The following is a 25261-nucleotide window of genomic DNA, read 5'->3' as shown; positions in this document are numbered from 1 at the left end:
ATACTCCATTCCCCCACAACAATACACAGTGTTTAATGCTCAAGCTTATGTTAGACCTCCTAATCACCAACAATGGCGGGCACCGATTCCACAAGGCTCCTATCAAATTTGGCCGAATTTTTAGGCGCCATATAATCCTCGTCCCCAATAGGAGTATGTGAGAGAACAGGAGACAAAGAAAGAGTTCACCCCAATTGGAGAATCATATACAAGCCAATTTTGAAAATTGATGCAGTTGCGGTTGATTGAACTTATCATGTCGCGTTATGTGAATCCAAATTCGAAAGGTTTTGACTCAAATGCAAAATGTGAGTATCACTCTAACACCCAAGGTCATAGTACTAAAAATTATTGGACGTTAAATAAAGCCATTGAAGATTTGATTGAAGGAAAGGCAATTGTGGTGACAAACAATAAGGATACTCCTAATATCACAAACAATCCACTCCCAACTCATAATAATACATATTTTATTGGGATGATTTGTGATTATCGGGATTATAAGCAGTCTGGCAAGACAGAGATGGTTGTCGAAACCATAGGGAAAGAACTAAAAGTGATAGTAAGCCCACCGCAATTGGCACCGTTGATTGTGAAAGGTGCGAGTTCTAGCTTGAACTTGGCAGGTTTGGGAAAATCGATTCTCTATGTCCCTGGAAGCACAAAAAGAGTTGAGGTTCAATTAGGTGGGCCCAAACTTTACATCCTTTGGGGCATTCAAAAGATTGTTCCGAATAATGATTTGAGAAATATAACAGAGCCTGTCATGATCCGACCTGTTGTACAACTCCTAGTGACAAACACGAAAGATATTCCCATGAATTATAACAAGACTGTCATGATATATAGAGGAAAAGAGATAGTTGAAGAAATAGATGAAATAAGGGGCTTGACCCGCTCTGGAAGGTGCTACTCGCCAGAGGAATTGAGAAAAGCTAAGCAATCCATGGAAAGTCACTTGCTAGTGAAAGAACTAGTTGCAGAAAAAGAAGCGGAGGAATTCCTTAAGAAGATGAAAATGCAAGATTACCCAATCATTGACCAACTAAGGAAAACCCCTGCTCAGATATTTTTGTTATCTCTTCTTTTGCACTCGGAAGAGCATCACCGTGTGTTGATCAAAACTCTGAACGAGGCATATGTCTCAGAAAAGACAACGGTGAATCAGCTAGAAAAAATGGCTGAAAGATTCTTTGAAGTAAATAGAATTACTTTCAGCGATGATGATTTGCCTGAGGAAGGAGCTGGGCACAATAGAGCTTTGCATCTTACGGTCAAATATGAAGGGCACTACGTAAAATGAGTCATGATTGATGGAGGCTCAATTGTAGATGTATGTCCTCTTTCTGCTCTACAACAGCTGAACATTGACACTAATAGAATTCGAACTAGTAATGTCAGCATCAGAGCTTTTGATGGTTCAAAAAGGGACACTATTGGGGAAATCGAACTCACCATGACAATCGGCCCGGTTGATTTCAACATTGTCTTTCAAGTGTTAGATATGGAAACTTCCTATAATTTTCTTCTGGGAAGGCCGTGGATCCATATGGCCAGAGCTGTACCATCCACCCTACATCAAATGGTCAAATTCGAGTATGACATGCAAGAAATTATTGTTCATGGGGAGGATGACTCATCCGTCTATAAAGACCCGTCCCTTCCATGTATCGAGGCCAAGGAAGGGTGTGAATCCATCATATATCAAGCTTTTGAGGTGATTGAGGTTGACCAAGTGGAAGAAGGAAAACCAATTCTGCATCCCCGTCTTTCGGCCACATCCATGATGGTAGATGCGCTAATTGTGAGGAATGGCTATGAACCAGGAAAAGTATTAGGATCCTCTCTGTAGGGAATTGTGAACCCTATTGCTCCTTTTTCGAAGAAAGATACCTTTGGCTTGGGTTTTAAACCAACATCAACTGACATAGACAGAGCCAAGGCCCACAAAAAGAATGGTTGTGATTTGTCCAAACCAATCCCTCACATTAGCTACTTTTTTGTCAAGCCACAATTTGAAGAAGTCCAAAATCCCTATTCTCAGGATGACATTGATGAAGTTTGTCAGGGTCACAAGGAGATATTCTATGAGATCAATATGGTTCAAGTTGGTGAGGGCCCTAGCCGTGCAAGTGTTCAGTTGATTGGTCCAGATACCTCGCTCAACAACTGGGAAGCAACTCACCTTCCCATTAGGAAGGAGTCTTGGTAGTTTGTTTTGTTGCTTTTTCTGTATTTGGATTATTTTAAGGGTTGCAATCCAGATATTTTAGTTTAATTGCTTTGTTTTGATGTTAACCCTTCTATCCTTTCAAATTCAATGAAATGAAGTTCCAGTTTTGTAGTAAAATTCTGTCTTTTCCTTTCCCTATTTTTTGTTAATTTCTTATCATTTTCAGTTTTGTTAACGCTGGCTTTAAAAACATGACATGCATGCAGAATTCATACCCAGATCTTAAAAAGTTGTCTAATCTCGAAATAATAAATCAAGAAATTGAGTATGATGAAGATGAGGCTTTTAAGGAAATAAAAAGGGAATTGGATCAATTTAATAATAAGCCTAAGCCTAATTTAAATGAAACTGAGGCACTTAATCTGGGAAGTCTTGAAGAAACCAGAGAAACAAAGATAAGCATTTATATTGAACAAAAGACTAGAGATGACATAATTCAAGTTTTGTTCGAGTACAGAGATGTATTTGCTTGGTCGTATGATGACATGCCGGGTTTGAGTGGCGATTTAGTGGTTCATAAGCTTCTCACATATCTTAATTTTCCACCAATCCAGCAAAAACAAAGGAAGTTTAAGACATTCATGAGTGATAAGATTAAAGAAGAAATCACCAAGCAACTAAGTGCAACTGTGATCAGGGTAGTCCGATATACTACATGGTTATCAAATGTTGTGTCGGTTCCAAAGAAGGATGGGAAAATTAGAGTTTGTGTTGACTATAGGGATTTAAACAATGCAAGTCCAAAGGACAACTTTCCCTTACCCAACATTTATATCCTTGTTGACAATTGTGCTAAACATGAGATCCAATATTTTGTGGATTGTTATGCCGGGTATCACCAAATTCTGATGGATGAAGAAGATGCGGAAAAGACCGCCTTCACCACTCCATGGGGAACGTATTGTTATAGAGTCATGCCATTTGGTTTGAAGAACGCAAGGAAAACTTACATGAGAGCCATGACTACCATATTCCATGACATGATGCACAAAGAGATTGAAGTGTATGTTGATGATGTGATCATTAAGCCCAGAACACAAGATGACCATGTGCAAGACTTGAAAAAGTTCTTTGAAAGGCTACGAAGATAAAATCTCAAACTCAATCCAGCCAAATGCACATTTGGAGTTCCTTCTGGGAAGCTTTTGGGTTTTATAGTTAGTTGAAAAGGCATTGAGTTAGATCCCTCCAAGATAAAGACCATTCGAGAGCTTCCTCCCCCGAAGAACAAAATAGAAGTCATGAGTTTACTCAGGAGACTGAACTACATCAGCAGGTTCATCGTGCAACTTACAACCACATGTGAGCCCATTTTCAAGTTGTTGAAAAAGAACGCCACTATCAAGTGGACAGATGAGTTCCAAGAAGATTTTGATAAGATCAAGGAATATTTGTCAAATCCCCCTATTTTGGTCTCGCCCGAACCTGGTAGGCCTCTGTTTTTATATCTGTCAGTAATGGATAGTTCCTTTGGTTGTGTTCTGGGTCAACATGATGCCACAGGAAAAAAGGAACAAGCAATATATTATTTGAGCAAAAAAGTTCACCACTTATGAGGCCAAATACACTCTTCTGGAAAAAACATGTTGCGCCTTAACCTGGGTCGCCCAGACGCTTAGGCATTATCTTTTGGCCTATACAACTTACCTCATATCTCGAATGGATCCCCTGAAGTACATCTTTCAAAAGCCGATTCCAACTGGCAGATTGGCAAAGTGGCAAATCTTGCTCACAAAGTTTGATATTGTTTATTGTCACGACCCCAAATTTCCCTCTGTAGGATGTCGTGATGGCACCTAATCGCTAAGACTAGGTAAGCCTATCAATGCGGAATAATAATAGAAATATGAAATAAATAAATTTGCAAACTCACATAATTATAACTCCCAAAAACCCGGTAGAAATAAATCACAAGCTTCTAAGAATTTATCCTCAATGTATCTATATATCAGGGTCTAAAGAAAAATAAGGAAGCAACATAACAATGATAGAAGGGGACTCTGGAGTCTGCGAACGCTGGCAGATATACCTCGAAGTCTCCGTACACAGGTAGCTCATTGATATCTGGGCTGGTAAGATGTATCTGGATCTGCACAAAAAGATGTGCAGAAGCGTAGTATGAGTACACCATAGCGGTACCTATTAAGTACCAAGCCTAACCTCGGTAGAGTAGTGACGAGGTCAGGTCAGGCCCTACTGGAAAATAATAATGGCATGGTAAAATATTTAACAATATAATAAAAATAAAATGACAATGGAAACTAATCACGTAGTATGTCACCATTTAATTACACAAAATAATGGCAAATAATATCTCGTGGAATCAAAACAGAATTCCTTTCAACTTTAAGAAAATCACAACAAATAATCAAAGGCAACTGCGGCCATAAATCAATATCAACAAGGGCACATCCGAGGTACCGCCTCGTAGTCCCAAATCATAAATAAATTCACAATATCTCATTTTCTTATCTCACTGCGGGAGCCTTCATAATTTATTTTAAAGAAAATATTTTTTTTCCCGAAATAGCATCCCGCGTTTTAGCTATCCTTATCACACCGCATGACTTCTAGTAGTTTTCCCTACTAGTCATGCGTATCAAGCCACCCTTATCTCACCCCATGCGTTTCACATCAAACCTTATACCACCGCATGCGTATCAGTATCACAATTTGTACCTCAACTGCGAAATATTTCAATTTGTCAAAATAAATCAACAACAATATTTTTCCATAATAAAGAGCTCACGGCTCATGCCAAAATAATTCAACAATAATATTTTTCCACAATAAAGAGCTCACGGCTCCATCACAATGAGTACGAAAATCTCACCAAAAATATTCGGGAATAAATAACTCAACAAAATAATATTTCAAAATTTTAATACGTTGCTTCAATACCAAATTTAAAATATCTAATAATTCATATTAATAATATTTAATTTAAAGAAAATCAACCTTCAAATAATGCACAAAATAAAAGAAACCAAGTTTCAATTAAACAGGTAAAACAATTAGCAGGAAAAGGTCAAGCAATTTAAAGTAATAAACATTTAATTCAATAATGAAGAATAATACAAGGTAAAATTATTTAATTGATTTGCAACAACTATCTACACAATTTAAAGACATAATCTTTCATATTTAGCCTGTGTACACACTCGTCACCTTGTGTATACGACTTTTAATACATTTCAATTTATCACAACAATACCAATCCTAGGGAAAATTCCTCCACCTCCCCCCTCCCCTTCCCACCCACAAGGTTAGACAAGTCACTTACCTCGACTTGCTCTTATTTAATCAAGTAGTATGCCTTTTTCTCTATTTTCCGACTTTGATCGACTCGTATCTAGTCATAATTAATTCGATACAGTCAACAAAAATTTTAGGAATCAATATCATAAGAAAATATGACATTTTTCAATAAAATCGAAATTAGCTCAAAAATTGTTCGTGGGGACCACATCTCGGAATCTGGCAAAACTTACAAAATCCGACAACCCATTCAATTTCGAGTCCAGCCATACCAGTTTCACTCAAATCCGACTCTGAATCAACACCGAAATCTCAAAAATTCGTTTCTATGAGATTTCTAAAATTTTCCCAAATTTCAATCTCAAAACACTGATTAAATGGTTAAAATAATAATATATTCGTGTATATTGACCAAATCCCAGTTAGAATCACTTACCCAAATATTTTTCCTTAAAAATCTGACAAAAATCGCTTCTGCTCAATCTCAAGTTCGTCAAAAATGGCAAATGGGACGAAATCCCCTGTTTTATACAACTGCCCAGGCAGCCTTCGATCTCGGGCATCGATCACGGCTTCGATCTTTATGGCCCTTGATCCTGGCCTCGGTCATAGCCCCCGATCCTGGGCCTTCGATCACTGGCCTCGGTCATAGCCCTCGATCCTGGGCCTCGATCACTGCCTTCGATCATGTCCCTCGAGCCTTGCCCTCGAGCTTGACTTCGATCATGGCCCTCGAGCCTTGCCCTCGAGCCTGCCTTCGATCATGGCCCTCGAGCCTAGCCCTCGAGCCTTGGCTCGATTTATGGGCTCGATTTTGTTTCTGCATTTTCAGCAGAAATGTTGCAGCAGCTGCTTAGTTCCCACTTTTGATCCGTTAACCATCTGAAACTCACCCGAGACCCTCAGGACCTCAACCAAATACACCAACAAGTCCTAAAATATCATACAAACTTATTTGAAACCTCAAATCACATCAAACAATGCTAAAATCACAAATCACACCCCAACTCAAGCTTAAGGAAACTTTAAAATTTCCAACTTCTATATTCGATGTCGAAACTTATCAAATCAAATTCGATTGACCTCAAATTTTGCACACAAGTCATAAATGACATAACGGAGCTATGAAAATTTTCGGAACTGGATCCCAACTCCGGTATCAAAAAGTCAACTCCCCGATCAAACTTTCAAACTTAAATTCCTATTTTAGCCATTTCAAGCCTAGTTTAACTATGGACTTCCAAATAAAATTCCGAACACGCTCCTAAGTCCAAAATCACCATACGGAGCTGTTGAAATCATCAAAATTTTATTCTGGGGTCGTTTACACATAATTCTACATCCGATCACTATTTGAACTTAAACTTTTAATTTTTCATCAAAATTTCATATCTCGGGCTAGGGACCTTGGAATTTAATTTCGGGAATACGCCCAAGTCCCATTCACGATACGGATCTACCGGAACTGTCAAAATACTGATCTGAGTTTGTTTGCTCAAAATGTTGACCAAAGTCAACTCAATTGAGTTTTAAAATTTATTTCACATTTTAATCCATTTTCACATAAAAACTTTTCGAAAAAATTTTCGGACTGCGCACGCAAGTCGAGGAATGATAAATAGTATTTTTCGAGGTCTTAGAACACAGAATAAATTATTAAATTAAAAGATGACATTTTAGGTCATCACATTTATGTCACTCGCACTGCCATGAAGGCACAAGCTTTGGCTGATCATCTAGCAGAAAACTCGGTTGATGATTAGTATGAATCTTTGAACATATATTTCCCAGATGAATGGGTTAATTTAGTTGAAGAAGTAGTCCAAGATGACAGTTAAATTTGGAAACTATACTTTGATGGGGCTGTCAATATCAAAGGCGTAGGGATTGGGGCAATTCTTGTATCACCTACTGGGCAACATTACCCTGCCACAGCGCGACTTCGTTTCTTCTGTGCAAACAATACGACGGAATATGAATCTTGCATCATGGGTCTGAACATGGCAATAAACCTAAATATGCATGAACTGTTGGTGATGGGAGATTCAGATTTGCTTATTCGGCAGGCTCAAGGTGATTGGGAGACTCGATACATCAAGCTCATTCCATATAGACAATGTGTGGAGGATCTTAGCAAAAGGTTCAAGTCCATCAAGTTCAGGTACATTCCTAGGTTTCACAATGAATTAGCTGATGCCTTGGCCACCTTGGCCTCAATGCTTCCATATCCGGGTAATACTCACATTGACCCATTAGAAATTCAAATTCAGGATCAACATGGTTATTGCAATACAATTGAAGCAGAACCAGATGGTGAACCATGGTACAATGATATTAAACAGTTTCTGACAACAAGAGAATATCCAGAACACGCTAATAGGGATCAAAAGAGAACTATTATGCGACTCTCTAATGGTTTCTTTTTGAGTGAGGAAATCCTATACAAAAGAACTCCGGATTTGAATTTGTTGAGATGTGTAGATGCCAAAGAAGCTGAAATAATTATGAATGAGGTGCGTTCGGGAGTTTGTGGTCCACACATGAATGGATATGTTCTAGCAAAGAAAATCCTTCGGGCAGGATATTATTAGCTTACTATGGAACGAGATTGCTTTCGTTTTGTTCGCAAGAGCCACCAGTGTCAGATTCACAGTGATTTGATTCACTCGCCTCCTTTAGAGTTGTATCATATGTCGGCTCCTTGGCCTTTTGTTTCTTGGGGAATGGACGTCATTGGACCAATCGAGCCAAAAGCTTCAAATGGGCACAGATTCATCTTGGTTGCAATTGATTACTTCACCAAATGGGTGGAAGCTATTACATTGAAAGCAATTACCAAGAAAGCAGTAGTAGACTTTGTTCACTCCAACATCATTTATGGTTTCGGTATTCCAAAAATTATTATCATGGATAGTGCTGCTAATTTGAATAGTCATCTGATGAAGGAGGTATATGAACAATTTAAAATTGAGCATCGCAATTCTACTCCTTACCGGCTCAAAGCTAAAAGAGTTGTTGAAGCTGCGAATAAGAACATAAAGAAGATTCTCAGGAAGATGATCCAAGGGTCTAGACAATGGCACGAGAAACTGCTTTTTGCTCTTTTGGGATACCGGACAACTGTCTGTACATCAACTGGCGCAATGCCCTACTTATTGGTTTATGGCACTGAAGGTCATACCTACTGAAGTTGAGATTCCCTCTCTCCGAATCATTATTGAAGCAGGGATTGAGAACACTGACTGGGTCAAGTCCCGATTAGAACAGTTGAGTTTGATTGATGAAAAGCATTTGGCCGCAGTTTGTTTTGGTCAGTTATACCAACAAAGAATGGCCCGCGCTTACACTAATAAAGTGCGCCCAAGACAATTCGAGGTAGGACAACTTGTTTTGAAACGTATCTTTCTGCACCAGGAAGAAGCAAAAGGAAAGTTCGCCCCGAATTGGCAAGGTCCTTATCTCATCAAGAAAGTATTGTCAAAAGGAGCTCTACACTTGGCAGATATAGAAGGAAAGGTGACTGATATATCCGTCAACGCAGATGCGGTCAAGAGATACTATGTCTGACATGCCTCTGTTGGGGCATTTTTATACTTAGCATTCTCAGGTTGGGATGACGAAAGGCTATCATTCTCGCTACCCAAACACTAGTCAACCCTAGTTATCCTTTTGAAGCCTTGTTTATATTTCCTTATTTTCCCCTCTTTTGGAACCAATGTACTTGATTTTTCTAATTTTTTTTATTAAGTACAAGTGTAGAGCTTCAGCCATTAGGACCTTTGTAAATAAACTAAGGCATCGTCCTTTGAAGCCAACTCAATGTGGTAACAAAGGTGAGTGCAATATCGGATTCCTTAGAGGTTGTCATGTGTTAATTAGATTAAGTCTATGGAAAGATTTCCTCGATTTCACATCGAAGAGTACGTACTACATCAAAGCCAAAGATGGGTACAAATACCAATTATGTACTCTTATCTACGATGCAAAATTTAAGGCGGGTGAAGAAACTCCGATGGCGATGGCGTGAATTTCTTTTCCTGGACTGCTGCCTACCTTTTTGTGAAGGAAACTATATTTTCTTTGGCTACAGCTGTAGGAAGGCTAGTGTGTCTTGACGCGGCAACTATAAACAAAACTAGGCCGAGTTGTGCGAGAGTAAAAGTTCTTGTCGATTTGTTGGTCGAACTACCTAAAAAGGTGCGATTGGATATTGATGATGAAGTTTCTGGTGGTTTTCGAACATAAGGGGTAAGAATTCAGTATGACATGCTATCAAAATATTGTAAGGAGTGTAAACTACAAGGACATGATGAAATTGAATGTTGGCGTTTGCACCCCGAGCTTATTGAGAATCGAAGCAGCGAGAAAAGGAATGATCTTGCTGATTCGAATAACTGGAATGCTGCTGCTGATGAACAAGGAAAAACCAAAAATCACACTGCCCCTTTAATGATTCTCATGAGTGGAAAAGTAGTCGGGGCGCTGCCTCAGCCATTGTAAAGATCCCTTTGATTCAGTATACTATGGACGATGCCTCAGCCATTGTAAAGAGGAAAAACTAAATGAGAGAGTCTTATTGGTGAAAACCCTCACGGGCACTATAAGGAAATAATGAGTTAAGAGAAAGGCAAATGAGAGAGGTCAATTGGTGAAAACCCACAAAGGGCATCATTGATCGATTTAGGTCTTCATATATCCCTGCACAAGCATGGCTAAGACAAAGAACTCAGTTTCAAAGTGAAATTTACAACAAATTTTAAAAATTAGACGGTTCAGACGGATCGGGCATCCATTCCAAAGTGCATGTCATGTTCATTGAAGTCCGCATATTCCTCTAGATAAGTCCTTTCTTATTTTTTCCTCGGAAAGGAACACTTCTTGATTAAGTTGTAATATCTATTAGTTCACCTTCTTGTTTTCTTTTGCATTATTTTTTTGAGTCCCTTTCAGTCCAATTTTGTCAAAGCAAAGCAAAGAAAAGGCCGCAAAATTGGTTACAGTTTCCCCGTTATATGAAGCAAACATTTCTGGGCGTAAACAGTATGGGCAAAGGCATAAATCCATCTTTGATTTTCCCTGACAAACAAAAGCCTTGAAGGACTAAACAATGTTTCAAGGGTAAATAAAAGTTACTCAGTTAAAAGTTATTTTGGGAGCAAGGTTGTTTGCACCATGAACACACATGGTGATAGACGCAAAATGGTTAGGTTTTGATGTTGAGAAAGATGATCTCCAGAAAAAAAAAAAAAAAAAGACAGAATCTCCTGGCAATTTGTACAATCATCGACGAAGTCAGTTTTTCTAAGTGTAATGGACACAAGATCAAGTCACCCAAGAAATCAAGGTCACAAACTGACCACAATTTTAAAACTAATGAATCTTTCTTTATTCAGAACAGGAACAGAACAATTTTAGGAAACAGTTCGTGAAAAGACGAACACCACCAAGTGAAGTTCTCAAATCCTTGATTTTCTTCCAATATATATGTAATCATGTTATTTTTAGTTTCATTATAGGGAATCAATACCCTATCTTCAACACAGAGTACTACATCCCCTGATTGCATTATTTCCTGCCGACATAGGGTACGACATTCCCTAGTAGCATCTCAGAACGCTGCAACCCGTATTTTATTGACAACATAGGGTACGATATTCCCTAGTAGCATCTTAGAATGTCACGAGCCTCATCTTATTGTCAACACAGGGTACTACATCCCCTAGTTACATTTCTCATTGATAACATAGGGTACAACATTCCCTAGTAGCATCTCAAAGTGCCACGAGCCTTATTTTATTGCCAACATAGGATACGTCATTCCCTAGTAGCATATCAGGGTGTCACGAGGCTCATATTATTGCCAACGCAGGGTACTACATCCCCTGGCTGCATTACTCATTGCTAACATAGGGTACGACATTCCCTAGTAGCATCTTAGAGTGCCACGAGCCTCATTTTATTGCCAACATAGGGTACGACATTCCCTAGTAGCATCTCAAAGTGCCACGAGCCTCATCTTATTGCCAATGCAGGGTATTACATCCCCCGGTTGTATTTTATTGCCAACATAGGGTACAACATTTCCTAATAGAATCTTAGATAGACAAGAGCCTCACCTTACTGCCAACACAGGGTACTACATCCCCTGGTTACATTTCTCATTATTAACATAGGGTACGACATTCCCTAGTAGCATCTCAGAGTGCCACGAGCCTCATCTTATTACCAACGCAGGGTACTACATCCCATGGTTATATTTTATTGCCAACATAGGGTACGACATTCCCTAGTAGCATCTCAGAGTGCCACGAGCCTCATCTTATTGCCAACACAGGGTATTGTATCTCCTGGTTGCCTTCAATCTTGTTAACATAGGGTACGACATCTCCTATTATAAAAAAAAAAAAGGGAGCCATTTCTTTTTCAATTCTTTATTCTGTAATAGCAAATATAGTTTATTGTATTTTTCAATAACTCACAAAATTTTTCTAGTGCAAACTGGAGCAGAAAAGTTTTGTTTGTTTTGTTTGTTTGTGCTGGCTTGTAGGTTTTTCTGCAAAGCATAGATTGGATGTGCAGAAATAAGATTTCGGTTCTTGCCAGAGAAAGTGAAACGTTTGATCTCAATACCCACCGCAACCAGCTTTGACATAAGGCATGCAGAGACATAGGGTCAAGATCCATTTTCTCATCATCTGATCCAGAAACAAGCCTGCGAGAATACTTCATAGTCTGTTGCATTGAGAGCATCAAGTTTCAGTCTAAAGTCAATGGGAGAAGCAAGTCAAGAATCAAGACAAGACTCAAGATGACATTTAGATAGGAATTTTGTAATTCTTAGATTTCAAGAGTATGTGATTTTCTTTTCATTTTGATGTAATAGTAGAAACTGCGGATCGGAACCTCGATGGAACTTCACTTGACTCTCCATCTAAGCATACTCTATCAGTCATTTTCCACTTGAACTACACGTGACCTGATTCCCTTATAACCCGGGATATGTAGGCTGCCCAAAACCAAGTCTCGGTCGCAATACCTTCTTTCACTTCTTTTTCCTTTTAAATAATAGGGTGGTCAAAAATCAGTTACCTTGTTCATTTTCTTTGCCTGAAAACTCTTCATGTTTCCAAGCAAAGAGGGGCATGATGTGAACAACTAATTTTTGACCGCACCTGAATTTTATACTATTTTAGTGTAATTATTTCTTTTAGGTCTAATCTTGATTTTTTAAACTTTTATCTTACTCTTAATAAGTTTTATTTAAAAGAAAATTTTAATTGAAAAAAAACTACAAAATTACTTACATTCTTAGAATATAAAGTTTATTTCTAAAACAAAATCAAAAATATATATGTACATATATACATGGTTTCTTTTAATTAGAATTTTAATAAGTAAACTATTATATTTTTCTTTGTATAATTTAAATTATAGTGTAGATATTTAATTTAGTTTATTTATATTTTTTCTTTGTCTAAAAGGAGTGGGTTAACATTTTTATTTATGTATTTTACCTTACTTTTCTTTAAATAAATAAAAAGAGTAAAAAATATTAAAATAAAAATATGTGCTAAACTATCAGCCCTTTCCATCGCGTCATTTATACAAACGACTCCCTCACTCACTTTGTTTATTTTTATTTTTTAAAATTCAAACAATTCCTAACTAATACCACCCATGATTCCCTCCTCCCAAAGCCCCATTTCTCCAACTCCATCATTATCTCCACATTTTTTCCTAACATATCTTACCACATATCCATCCCATATTGCCACTCCCCTCACGTCCCCTACTAACTTACACATGATCTTCCCCCCACTTCACAAAAATACTAGTTTCTGATCACTACATAAGTGAGGACTGGAAAAACGAAAAAGGAAGCACCCAACACATTGGTACTTTACATAGAAAAATACACATTTTCACGGAAAAGAGAGCACAAATATTAATTGGTATCAAAGAGGAGGACTAACCCAATCTCGAGTTCTATTCTCACAAAGCACAAAAAGTTGGGATTTTCCGTTCAAGATCCAGGTTTTAAAAGTTCTCGTTGAGTTTTCGGTTTATGGTTCACTGTTGTTCGTTGCTATTTCAAGTTCGATATTGGATATCTATTTATTGGTATTTTCTCAATATATAGTAAACATCTTCACCGCAAAGGTTCTTATTCTTCTCTTGTTATAGTTACTTTTTGTGTTTAATAATTTGTAGAGAAACTTAGTTCTATTGTGAATTTGTTCGTTGGGATGCATATCTTTAATTAAAATTAATTATTAAAAATAAAATATTTTATAGTGACAATATATAACTTCTTTGATTATCGAGAGCATTTTTAATATTTGTTTCAAGTATTCAGTAGCTATGGTTTAAACAAGTTTCTGAATAGTCAACTTTAAAGTGTATTAACTAAAGAATTAGTATTAATCTATGGTTATGATATAATAAATTATTTAATTAATCTATGAGAAGTACACGTTAAGTTTTCCATTCTATGACACTCTCGAATCCATAAAGATACGGTATTACTTGATATGGTACCATGTAGTTCATGCCCTCATATTTTGATTTTTGTTTTTTGAAACTAACTTAATGGAACTTTCAGTAGTTAAAGGTTTAGCTCATAATTTGCATTAAATAATTATTATTGTTACTTTTGTATATTATTTTGATTAGTTTAAGTATTATTCTTACATTAATGTTGAAACTGTATTATGGGAAAGTTATTAATAAACTGAGCTTAGGTGAAAGTCAAGGCCGATTGATTGGTAAGAAAAATAATTGTGAGTGAGTGAAATATGTCACAAACTAATTCATGACTTGTTGCAATAAATAAATAAAAACTATTAAACAATATATAAATAAATGTCTCGGATCTGAAAGAGACAAATAAATGGAATACTTTTAAAAAAAGGTAGAAACGTTTTACACGCACTGTAAATATTAGCCCATGTATTCATACTCAAACTTTGGATTTATATGTTTAAGTAATAAAAGAGTCATGTGCGCATTCCTGCGTCTCGATACCTTTAAATTTAAATTAATTATGTTTTAACCATGTGTACATTCCGCACTTTTGTTTAACATCTACCTTCAATGGAATTCCTTGTGTGCGTACCGCATCTTGGTCAACATAATTAATAAAATATAATAAATCAAGTGAAGCGGTAATAAATAAGCCATAATCAATAAAATACAAGAATAGCTAAAAATTAATTTAAGCCTTACATTAGTCAATAAAGCGACCGTGCTAGAACCACGGGACTCGAGGGGTGCCTTACACCTTACCCTCGGTCAACAGAATTTCTTACTCGGTTTTTTATTTTTGTAGATCATAAATTAGGAGTCAAATCTTCCTTTTGATAAGGGATTCAATAAAAGTTGACTTAGAACGCCAAAACTCAATTCTAAGTGGCGACTCTAAGTAATACATAATTCCTTTTCAAAACGTCACTTCAATTGGAAAAACTCTTCTAACTCTACCTCGTAATAGGTTTGTGGGGGAAAACGAGGTGTGACATGATGCAAACAAAGGTCAGCCACCCCTTCGCCTCGAAGCTCAATGTGTTCCTCTGAATGGGAACTCCAGCGGTAATCCATGGTGGTGGTAGCCCTGGTGGAGCTAAGATCTCAACCAGCCAAGGTCGGACTTCTTCCTCATAGCACATTTTTCTAGATACTCCTTTGTCTCCAAGTACTCAAATCCCAAGTACACGTTTAGCGTATGCTGATCAAACCTCACCTTGAGGTTGCGTACTTTTGTCACCTTCGTCCCCTTCTTGATGTGAGCAACATTAGCGTAGAACTCTCGGACGAGGTATTTCTTGGCATCCTCAACTCTCTCAGTAAACCACATCCAACCCTTTCTTTCTTTGAAGTACCTCAAGATCGCCGGGTTATATTTTTCCAAATCCTTCAATAGGAACTGTCTCTCAAGTGTCAAAGAACTCACTGGCGACCACATACGAAAATCAGTGAAGGTAGAAAAACTGACAAACCTATCCTCCCAGATCTCCTTCTTCTTTGATCTTTCCACACTTGTGAATGTACCATCTCCCCATATACCATCATCGGGGATCTCTTGTGCCGTATGTGCCTCTGTTTGTGGTGTAGTTGCTGGCTCAGAGGTCTGGATAGTACTCTCCGATCCCTCGGAGGTGCTGTGAAATGAAAAGGACCCATCCCTGAGCTTGTATCTCCCATTAGGCCTCTATTGTGTGGTTGGCGACTCTCCTAAAGAGAGGTTGAGTTGCCCTCTGATACTTCCCTAGACGAGACATAGGAACTCGACTCGGAAAGGTCTGCACCTCTCTCTCTCTCTGCTGCTGTGGTTTTCTTTCTGATGGTCTTAGGTTGGCCAAGGGGCAAGGTACCTCTACCTCGACCCCTAGAAGATTCACCTTTTCCCTTTGTAGTGTCGCCTCGGCCTCGTGATCTAACCATTGTCTGTATCAAAGCAAAGAATATTGTTAGTTGTAAGTCATCATTCAGCACATTCAGAACTTATGTAGGCAAGGGAGGAACATGAGGACAGCGTGGGGTTGCTATTAAAACACCGGTTTTACAGGTATTGGGTTCTGCAGTCCGCACATTTTTTATGTGCGGCAGCAGAAAGGAATTGCAGCGTAGAATTTGATTGTGCGGCCGTAGAAAAGAAGTGCGGTCCGCACAATTGCAAGTGCGGCCGCACTTTAGACTCCCAAAGTTCAGACTCTCTGAAGAGAGTGCGATGGCCGATCTGCGGCCGCAAGAGAAATCTACTGTCCGCATATTTTAAATTGCGGCCACAGATGCACTGCTTCACTAAATTTCCAAAACTCCTAATCTGCGGACCGCACAAATTCAAGTGCAGCCGTAGATTTTTAAAAACTACGTATAATCAACTTTTTCATCATAGATTTTTCAATTACTTGCATAAATCTACATAGCAACATAGTATAAACATGTAATTTCACTAACCCAGTCTCATTAGAGCATGTATTATGATTACCCAGTTCAGATATACCCTACATGGATACATGGATGAACTCTAATAACATATGGCCTAATAAAAATTAAAAATATAAAAATTAAACTAACACAAAAATTTAACAAGAATTAAAGCATACCAGATAGAGTGAGTGCAATGAGTGAATAATCACAGGTGATTGTGTGAGGACAGTTAAAATCTCTCAGGAAAATCAACAGAGCATCAGTGTTTGTTAAGAGACGGAAAAGTGTAAAATGAACTTTATTCCTCTATTTATACCAAGTGATTTGAAAAGGGAAAAGAGTCGAGTGCGGCCACACATTTTCATGTGCGGTCTGCACTCTGTCACCTGGGTTGAAAGTTTCTGATCTCAATATGCGGTCTGCACATTTTCAGGTGCGGCCGCAGATTTCACGTACGATCGCAGATCAGCCTCCGCACTGACAATCTCAAACTTACGAGAGTTAACATTTTGACACTTTTTCAATATTCCAAATGTGCAGCCGCGATTCCCTTCTATTGTGGCACACATAATTGTGCGGTCCACACAAATAAAGTGCGGTCCGCAGATCATTCGACTTTTAGCCAGATATTTGTTCACCTTTCTTGCAAGTCACACTCTTCCTGTAGCACACTTCAATTCAAGTTAGAACACAAATAACACCTAACTACAAAGGAAAAAGGAAAAGAACATGGGTTGCCTCCTAAGAAGTACTTGATTTAACATCGCGGCACGACTCAAAATACCCTCAAGTGAAGTGAATGACCGCCACCACGTGGGTATCTCCAACCTTGCTTAAGTAGTGCTTCACCCGGTGACCATTGACTTAGAATACTTGTCCTTGTTCTTCAAGTCTAATACACCAAAAGGTGTCACACAAACAACTTCAAATGGTGCACTTCACTTGGACTTTAGCTTGCCGAAAATCATTCTCAACCTTGAGTTAAACAACAATACAAGATCACCCACCTTGAACTCTTTGTTCCAAATATATTTATCATGAAGATATTTCGTCTTTTCTTTGTACAAGGATGAACTAGAATATGCATGGTACCTGAACTCATCCAATTCATTCAAATGTGCAACCCTCAAGTTAGCAGTTACATCCCAATCAAGATTCAAATTCCTAAGAGCCCACATTGCCTTGTGCTCTAATTCCACCAAAAGATGACAAGCTTTTTCGAACACCAACCGGTATGGCGGCATTTCGATAGGTGTTTTGTAAGACGTCTGATTAACCTATAACGCATCATCAAGCTTCTTGGACCAATCCATCTGATTAGCATTCACTATTTTAGACAAGATACTCTTTATCCCCCGATTGGAGACTTTCACTTGCCCATTAGCTTGTGGGTGACAGGGAGTCGTGACTTTGTGAGTAACACCATACTTGATAAGGAAAGTGTCAAAAACTTTGTCACAAAAGTGCGACCCCCCATCGCTTATGATTGCACGTGGAGTACCAAACCTTGTGAAATTATTCTTCTTCAAGAATGCCACTATACTTCTCGCCTCATTATTGGGTAAAGCGAGGCCTCCACCCATTTGGACACATAATCCACTACGACCAAGATGTAATTGTTTCCACAAGAACTCACAAAGGGGACCATGAAGTCAATGCCCCAAACATCGAAAATATCAATCTCCAAGATGGTTGTGAGACACATTCTATTTTTCTTTGAGATTCCATCGGCCCGTTGACATTCATCACATCTTTTCACCAACTCGCTAGCATCCTTGTAAATAGTAGGCCAATAAAAACCGCAACTAAACACTTTGGCCGTCATTCTTGCTCCACCATGATGGCCACCATATGGCAAAGAATGACAAGCCCCAAGAATATCACCCTGATCTTATTCTGGTACACGCCTTCTAATCACCCTATCCGTACAATCCAGAAAAGGTATGGTTCATCCCAATAATAATCTTGACAATCCCGTTTGAGCTTCTTCATTTGGCTTGAAGAGAACTCATCCGGAATGATTCCACACACAAGAAAATCTGCTTAAGTCCGCGAACCATGGCACCTCTTTCATTGAAATTGCCAAAGGCTGCTCATAGGGGAAAGAGTCATTGATTTCAAGGCCATCGTGCGTCCTCCCCTCCTCCTCCAAATGATACAAGTGGTCCTCCACTTGGTTTTCACTACCTTTACTATCTTGGATGTCAATATAAAACTCTTGTAGCAAGAGTACCCATCTCATCAACCGAGCTTTGGAGTCCTTTTCGCTTATAAGATAACGAAGCGCCATATGATCCGTGTGGACAATAACTTTTACATCCATAACTTTTGCATCCAATAAGTTGTCTTTGTCAACTTCAATTCCATTCCTTGAGATTTTATGGCCAAGGACAATACCTTCCTCAACCATGAAATGACATTTCTCCCAATTGAGTACCAAATTGGTTTCTTCACAACTAGCCAACACTTTATCCAAATTTGCAAGACAATCATCAAAAGAATCCCCAACCACCGAGAAGTCATCCATGAAAACTTCAAGGTAGTCCTTCACCATGTCCGTGAAAATAGCCATCATACACCGTTGAAAAGTCATTGGTGCATTGCACAAACCTAATGGCATCTGCTAGAAAGCAAAAGTACCATAGGGACATGTAAATGTTGTTTTCTCTTGATCTTCCGGAGCAATGAGAATTTGGTTATAGCCCGAGTAACCATCATGAAAATAATATAAAGCACGGCCAGCCAATCTATTGAGCATTTGTTCTAAGAAAGGAAGTGGAAAGTGATCTTTTCTTGTGAGTTTGTTCAGCTTGCGATAATCCATACACACCCTCCAACCGGTCACCGTTCTTGTAGGAATCAATTCATTCTTGTCATTAGTGACCACCTCCATGCCCCCTTCTTTGGGACACATTGAACTGGAGAAGTTCATGAACTATCGGAGATGGGGTAGACAACCCTGGCATCCAACCACTTGATAATCTCCTTCCTAACAACTTCTTGCATAGCCTCATTGAGTCTTCTTTGATCTTTAATAGATGGTTTAGCACCATCCTCCAACTTGATCTTATACATGCAAAAGGCGAGGCTTATACCCCGAATATCCACCAAGGTCCACCCAATAGCATTCTTCCTTTTTTGTAGCACCGCCAATGTGGAATCTACCTGCACGTTAGTCAAACAAGAGGAAAGAATAACCGATAAAGTAGAACAAGGGCCAAGAAATTCATACCGAAGATGTGGAGGCAATGGCTTCAACATCAAGGTAGGTGGCTCTTCAATAAAAGGCTTTGTAGGAGAAGTCTTCCTATTTTCAAGATCCAAACACAATTTCTGGGGTGCATAGTTGTACCACCCCATTCCTTGCAAAGAGTTCACACACTCCATGAAGTTGTCCATCTCGTCATCATCAAAGTTGAGCAAAACGGCCTCCAACATATCACAAACATTGATTATAGCACTTGTATCATCAATAATGACATCGGTCACCAAATCCACAAAAGAACACACCTCAATGCTATTTGGTTGCCTCATGGACTTACACACATGGAATACCATTTTTTTATCACCAACCCGGAAAGTGAGTTCTCCCGCTTCAACATTACAAAGAGCCTTACCCGAAGCAAGGAAAGATCTCCCAAGAATAATTAGCACATCATAATTAACCTCACAATCTAGAATGATAAAATTCGCCGGAAGAATGAATTTATCAACCTGGACCAAAACATCTTCAATCACACCCAACGGACTTTTCATGATACGATCAGCCATTTGCAAATTCATAGAGGTGAGTCTTGGTTTACCAATCCCAAATTCTTGAAAATCGAATAGGAAATCAAATTTATACTTGCCCCAAGATCATAAAGAGCTTTAGCAAATTCGGCACTTCCAATTGTACAAGGAATCGTGAAAGCACCGGGATCCTCCAACTTTTGAGCCATTTAATGAACAATTGCACTCACTTGATGAGTGACTTTAATAGTCTCAAAGTTCATTGACCTATTCTTGTTCATAAGATCTTTCATAAACTTTGCATAACTGTGAATTTGTTTCAAAGCTTCTACCAACGGCACATTGATTGAAAGACTCTTCATCATTTGAATGAAATTCTTGAATTGGTTCTCACCATTTTGCTTGGCAAGTCTTTGAGTGTATGGAGGTGGAGGCTTAGGAAATGGTACCTTTGCCTTTTGCACTACTGGTTCCGGTATGTAAATAATGTTTTCCATATCATCAATATCAATCCGAACTTCCTCATTAGGTTGAACAACATTGTTCGGGATCTCTTCTTCTTGCATCACTTGATCATCATCAACAAGTCGCCTTCCACTTTAGGTGGGTGCATTCCTGTCTCTTTCACTTCTTGTGATAACCGCCATACCATGCCTGTATTTGTTACCACCCTTTTGGTTTACCACCGTGTCACTTAGTAGTGCCCCCTTAGGACGAGAATTTAATGCTTGAGAGATTTTCCCCATTTGAACTTCTAGGTTGCGGATTGTGTGTTGTGTGAGGTAAGTTGGGCATCCGAACATGCATTCTTTTCCATCATTTGCTTGAACATGTTCTCAATACGTCCCATCTCATTATTTGAAGAACTTGACCCATGGGAAGGATAAGGAGGTGGGTTGCTAGATTGTTGATACGTTGGGGGACTTTGAAAACCCGACCCCCGGTTGCCTTGATTGTTACTCCAAAAACCTTCATTGTTGCCTCCCCAATTTTCTTGATTGTTTCCACTCCAGTTCCCTTGATCATTGTTTCCACTCCAATTTTTTTATTGTCGTTGTTATTCCAATTCACTTGATTGTTAGAATTCCAATTGCCATGATTGTTTTGTGGTCGCCATTGGTATTGGTTTGGGATCTTGATAACAACACAACAGGGAATTCAAGAATTACTAAGGAAAAAATAAAAAAAAAACAAGAAACGTGTAGAAGCTAAAAGAAAATAGGGGAACGAAAAAGAAGATAAAAATTAAAGATAGATTGAATTTAAGAAAGAGTTTCTTTAATTCAAGAAGTTTATTCTTGAAGTTGAGTCCTAACAACAACAATTAGCTAACGAAGAACTAATCGCCTTTGATAGAGAATTAAAAACAAGAGATAGATTGTGAAACCCGACCCTTTAGAATAACAAGAACAACAATAAGCCTAAACTTATCACCTTTCTTGAATACCTAGAAGTAATCTAAGATTTCAAATAAGGTTTTAATCTTATCACCTTAAGTTTAGTCTTGAAGGTTGAAGAATAAATCCAAGAGTAGCCACACACAAGAGTGCAAGAAAAATCTCACAAATTTTATTGATATTGTCTATAATAATCTATGTATAAAAACAAAGAAGACACCCATTATATAGGTAGTAGGGGTCACGAAATAAAGTATAAAATAACAAGGAAATAAAGTCCTAAACTACTTTGGACAACAAGTCCAACTACCTTAGGAAAAGAAAAATACTAGGAAGCAAAAACCAAGTCATTCTCGGAAAGTAATTCCAACAATCTTAGGAAAAGAAAAACATAACCTTAACTAACTAGGAATGCAATAAATATAGTCCTAAAATATATGAAAATAAGTCCCAAACCAATCTTAAAAAGAATCTTGGAAATCTTGAAAGAAATTTGCAATCAACTTGGCACCAACTTGCACTCAACATGTAGCACGCCTATGTACCCTTCTTGGACATCAAGTAAGTCATTTTTATCTTATAAAAATATGGCTTTACGTAGGACTTCATGGGTTGCAAGTTTGGACACATTTTAGGTGCCAAATTGGTCCAAAACTTGACTGACTATGCTTCCTCAAAGGATGACTCTTGGGATCCAATCCTCCTCTTCTTGGACATAAATTTGGGCCATAAAATAATTGTAATACCTAGCCAATTCATATCCTTTATCCTTGAGCTCTTCCTCCCAATTAACAACTTCTTTATTTGCACTTGAACTCTAATGACCTTGTTTTGCAAATCTTTAGCTTGACATCTTGTTAAGGGCCTTCTTTGAGGTGCGAAAGCTTCATCTTTGTCCTTGAATAGATTTGAGCTTCCTAGGATGCTATCATTCCCCTCTTCTTGAAAAAAATTAGTCCTCGAATTTCGACCTTACAAGAAAAAGAAAACATGCACTAGTAAATGGCATCCACTTATCTGAAAAATGGTAGGAATAAAATAAGATAGTGACCTTGTATCCACGTAACCCAACTAATCTTAATAGGTGTAAATACTCCTTTATAAAACATATGGACATCATCATCCAAATAAAATTTATGCCTACTTTGATTTGTCCAATAAAAACCTCTCTTAGATGCACTATGTAATGAAATTTGCAATGTGATCTTGTCAATAAGGTAGTCCAAATATGTGCATGCCAAAGAAATTACAAAATATTGGCCATGCTTCACAAGTATCTCTTCCACATGTATCAAATAAGACACTTTTATGATATTACCAAGTATCAATTATAAATCTCATGGATTCTTCTAAATGTAAGTTATTCAAAGAAGCACATAAATTCTCAGAAAGGCCAGAAAAACCCATAAATTCCAAAATAAAAATTTCAATACATTCAAGCTCATGATTATAACTTTCCCTTATAATATTCGCAACATCAATGGATTCTAAACAATTGCTCAAACTGTCACAGAAAGTCATAGATAGGTTCATGAAAGAGTACTTGATCACAAGCGTCACAATAACCATGCATATCCTCTTTACTAGTAGAAAACACTTTTACAAGATCACAATCAACATGACTTAAATAATGACTCTCTATCACACAACAAAAATCATGTTCTAGCAATTTATCACATGAAAGCTCACTAGACAATTGAATAAGAGAAGAAGAAATATTTAAATCATTCGCAAGCCTCTTCTCATAAATTTCATGCCTTTTTCTACTAAGTTGGAATTCATAATCATCTATGTCATACTCAATTTCAATAGGAAGCAAATTACTCTTGCACTTGAACTTAAATATTACAGTTAATGACTTAATATGCAAGAAAATATCATCATCCAATATAATTATAAAGTCACCAACATAAGAAATAAGAGTATAGTTCATTACCTCTAAAAATACCTTAGGTGCTATAGAAAGACCAAGAAATTGAATAAACCAATTATACATACCATAGTTGGACTTATTTACCAATGAAACATCATCACCTTGTATTGTTTTATGCAATGGCTCTAACTTAGCAATGTCTTTAGGCAACTTCATGTTATAAACCTGTAAATAAGGATCAAAATAGTCAAAAGGTTCAATAACAAAGAATTTAACCAAGCTTTTATCTTTCACCATCCAATAAGAATTAATTTGAAAAAATTCATATTGGAATACAATTGGATCCTTTGCCACCATCTCTTGAGCCTCACCTCCCCTTTCAGAAGGTCTTTCCACACTTAGCTGCACAAAATGACAAGAACTAATACAAGAAAGAGTTAATGGGTTGGGATGTAAAGAAAACTTTTTCTTGCTTACACTCTCTTTAGCTTTTATCACAATACTAACTTTCTCCTCACCCTTAGCCTCTTTTCTATCACTAAAGTTTTTTTCTTTTTCTTCACTCAAACCCTCTTGTTTTTCTCTCTCTACCTCACAAACTTTTGTTATCTCATTGCCTCAAGCTCACTCTTTTTCATAGATTTTGTTATCTCACAGACTTTTGTTATCTCTCTATTCTTTTCCCTCAAGCTCACTCTTTTCCTCACTTGATATCCCATTATTTTCATTCAACACAACCTCTCCTTTTTCCTTTCTTGGGATGTCGACATGCACTCCCCTACTCCTCTCATTCTTTTCTCTCTCATATTTTTTCATATTCTCTTTAATAGACTTTTCATCTTCATAGATTTCTGATGGAGTCAAAGGTCCAAGAATGCATTTATTTCCGTTAACCCCAAAAGAGTATCTATTTTTTTTCCATGTTATATGAAGCTCTTCTGTAGACATACCATGGCTTTCCCAACAAGATATGATAATTTTTCATGGGGATCACTTCACACCAGATCGCATCTACATACCTTCCAATAGAGAATAGTAATAGCACTCTTTTATATACCTTTACTCCTCTCAACATGTAGGGTTCAATATGCTCAACACAAGGCAAGTTCAATTTCTTAACCATATAAGTGCTAATTGAGTTATAGCCAAACTTTTTGTCAATTCTAAGGGCACAAATCGCATATATCACTTTAGCTCTTGTTTGAAAAATAACTTTACGATTGTCTTCCTTCCATTCGGTATAATGTAAGTTTGACTTTTCAAGTTGTTGAGTCATAGCTTGCCTCCTTTCACTATAATTTATTGTTTGAGACATCTTGACATAGATTAGAAGAAATATGTATCTTTTAAATTTGCATTTTTCCCTCTAATGTTCTCACATATCTTGCCTTTTTTTCACTCAAAGCAACTCTTGATCGTTAATCTTTAGATTTATTAATAAACCTTACTAGTCACAACCGTAGTGATAAGAATGTGGAGTTAGAAAAAGAAAAGGAAAGTGAAGGACCAAAACTAGGAAGAATAGGAATTGGTTAGTAGGAAATAATTTAGGAAACTCAAAACCCACAAGAATAAGGAAAGAAGTACCTTAATCTTCAAGAACTAGGATCCCTGTTGGCCCAAGTGAAGTTTGGTTGTGATGATTGAAAAAGGAACTTGTGCATAAACCAGGTCCATACACAGTGTACACACACATGGGCAGATTCGAGCATAAGGGATGCACGTAAAGGAGATAAGCTTAAGTTGTTATATCTGATATCTCTTGACCAAAAAGGTTGCATAAATGATAAGGAGAAGGAATCCTTACTCGAAGAAAACTTTATCCAAGATAAGGGAGGA

The 25261-nt window shown here is 37.7% G+C and overlaps 1 protein-coding gene across 1 annotated transcript; it reads left to right on the top strand.

The window, feature by feature from the left end:
* The first annotated feature begins 8397 nt into the window (after positions 1-8397).
* Positions 8398-9991, top strand: LOC138909237 (uncharacterized). Its single transcript, XM_070200424.1, has 2 exons — positions 8398-8665; positions 9738-9991. The coding sequence occupies exons 1-2, from the start codon at positions 8398-8400 to the stop codon at positions 9989-9991; spliced, it is 522 nt and encodes a 173-aa protein (XP_070056525.1).
* Positions 9992-25261: the final 15270 nt, after the last annotated feature.

Source organism: Nicotiana tomentosiformis, chromosome 4 (genome assembly GCF_000390325.3).
Source record: "Nicotiana tomentosiformis chromosome 4, ASM39032v3, whole genome shotgun sequence".
NCBI classification, from domain to species: Eukaryota; Viridiplantae; Streptophyta; class Magnoliopsida; order Solanales; family Solanaceae; genus Nicotiana; species Nicotiana tomentosiformis.
The sequence above is the reverse complement of the archived record's forward strand: the minus strand, read 5'-3'. Positions and strand labels throughout refer to the sequence as shown.

Coding starts and splice junctions, on each gene's coding strand:
- LOC138909237 (XM_070200424.1), top strand. CDS start 8,398: ATGGATAGTGCTGCTAATTTGAATAGTCATCTGATGAAGGAGGTATAT. Junction 8,666..9,737: donor ATTGGTTTATGGCACTGAAG/GTCATACCTACT, acceptor TTCGAACATAAG/GGGTAAGAATTCAGTATGAC.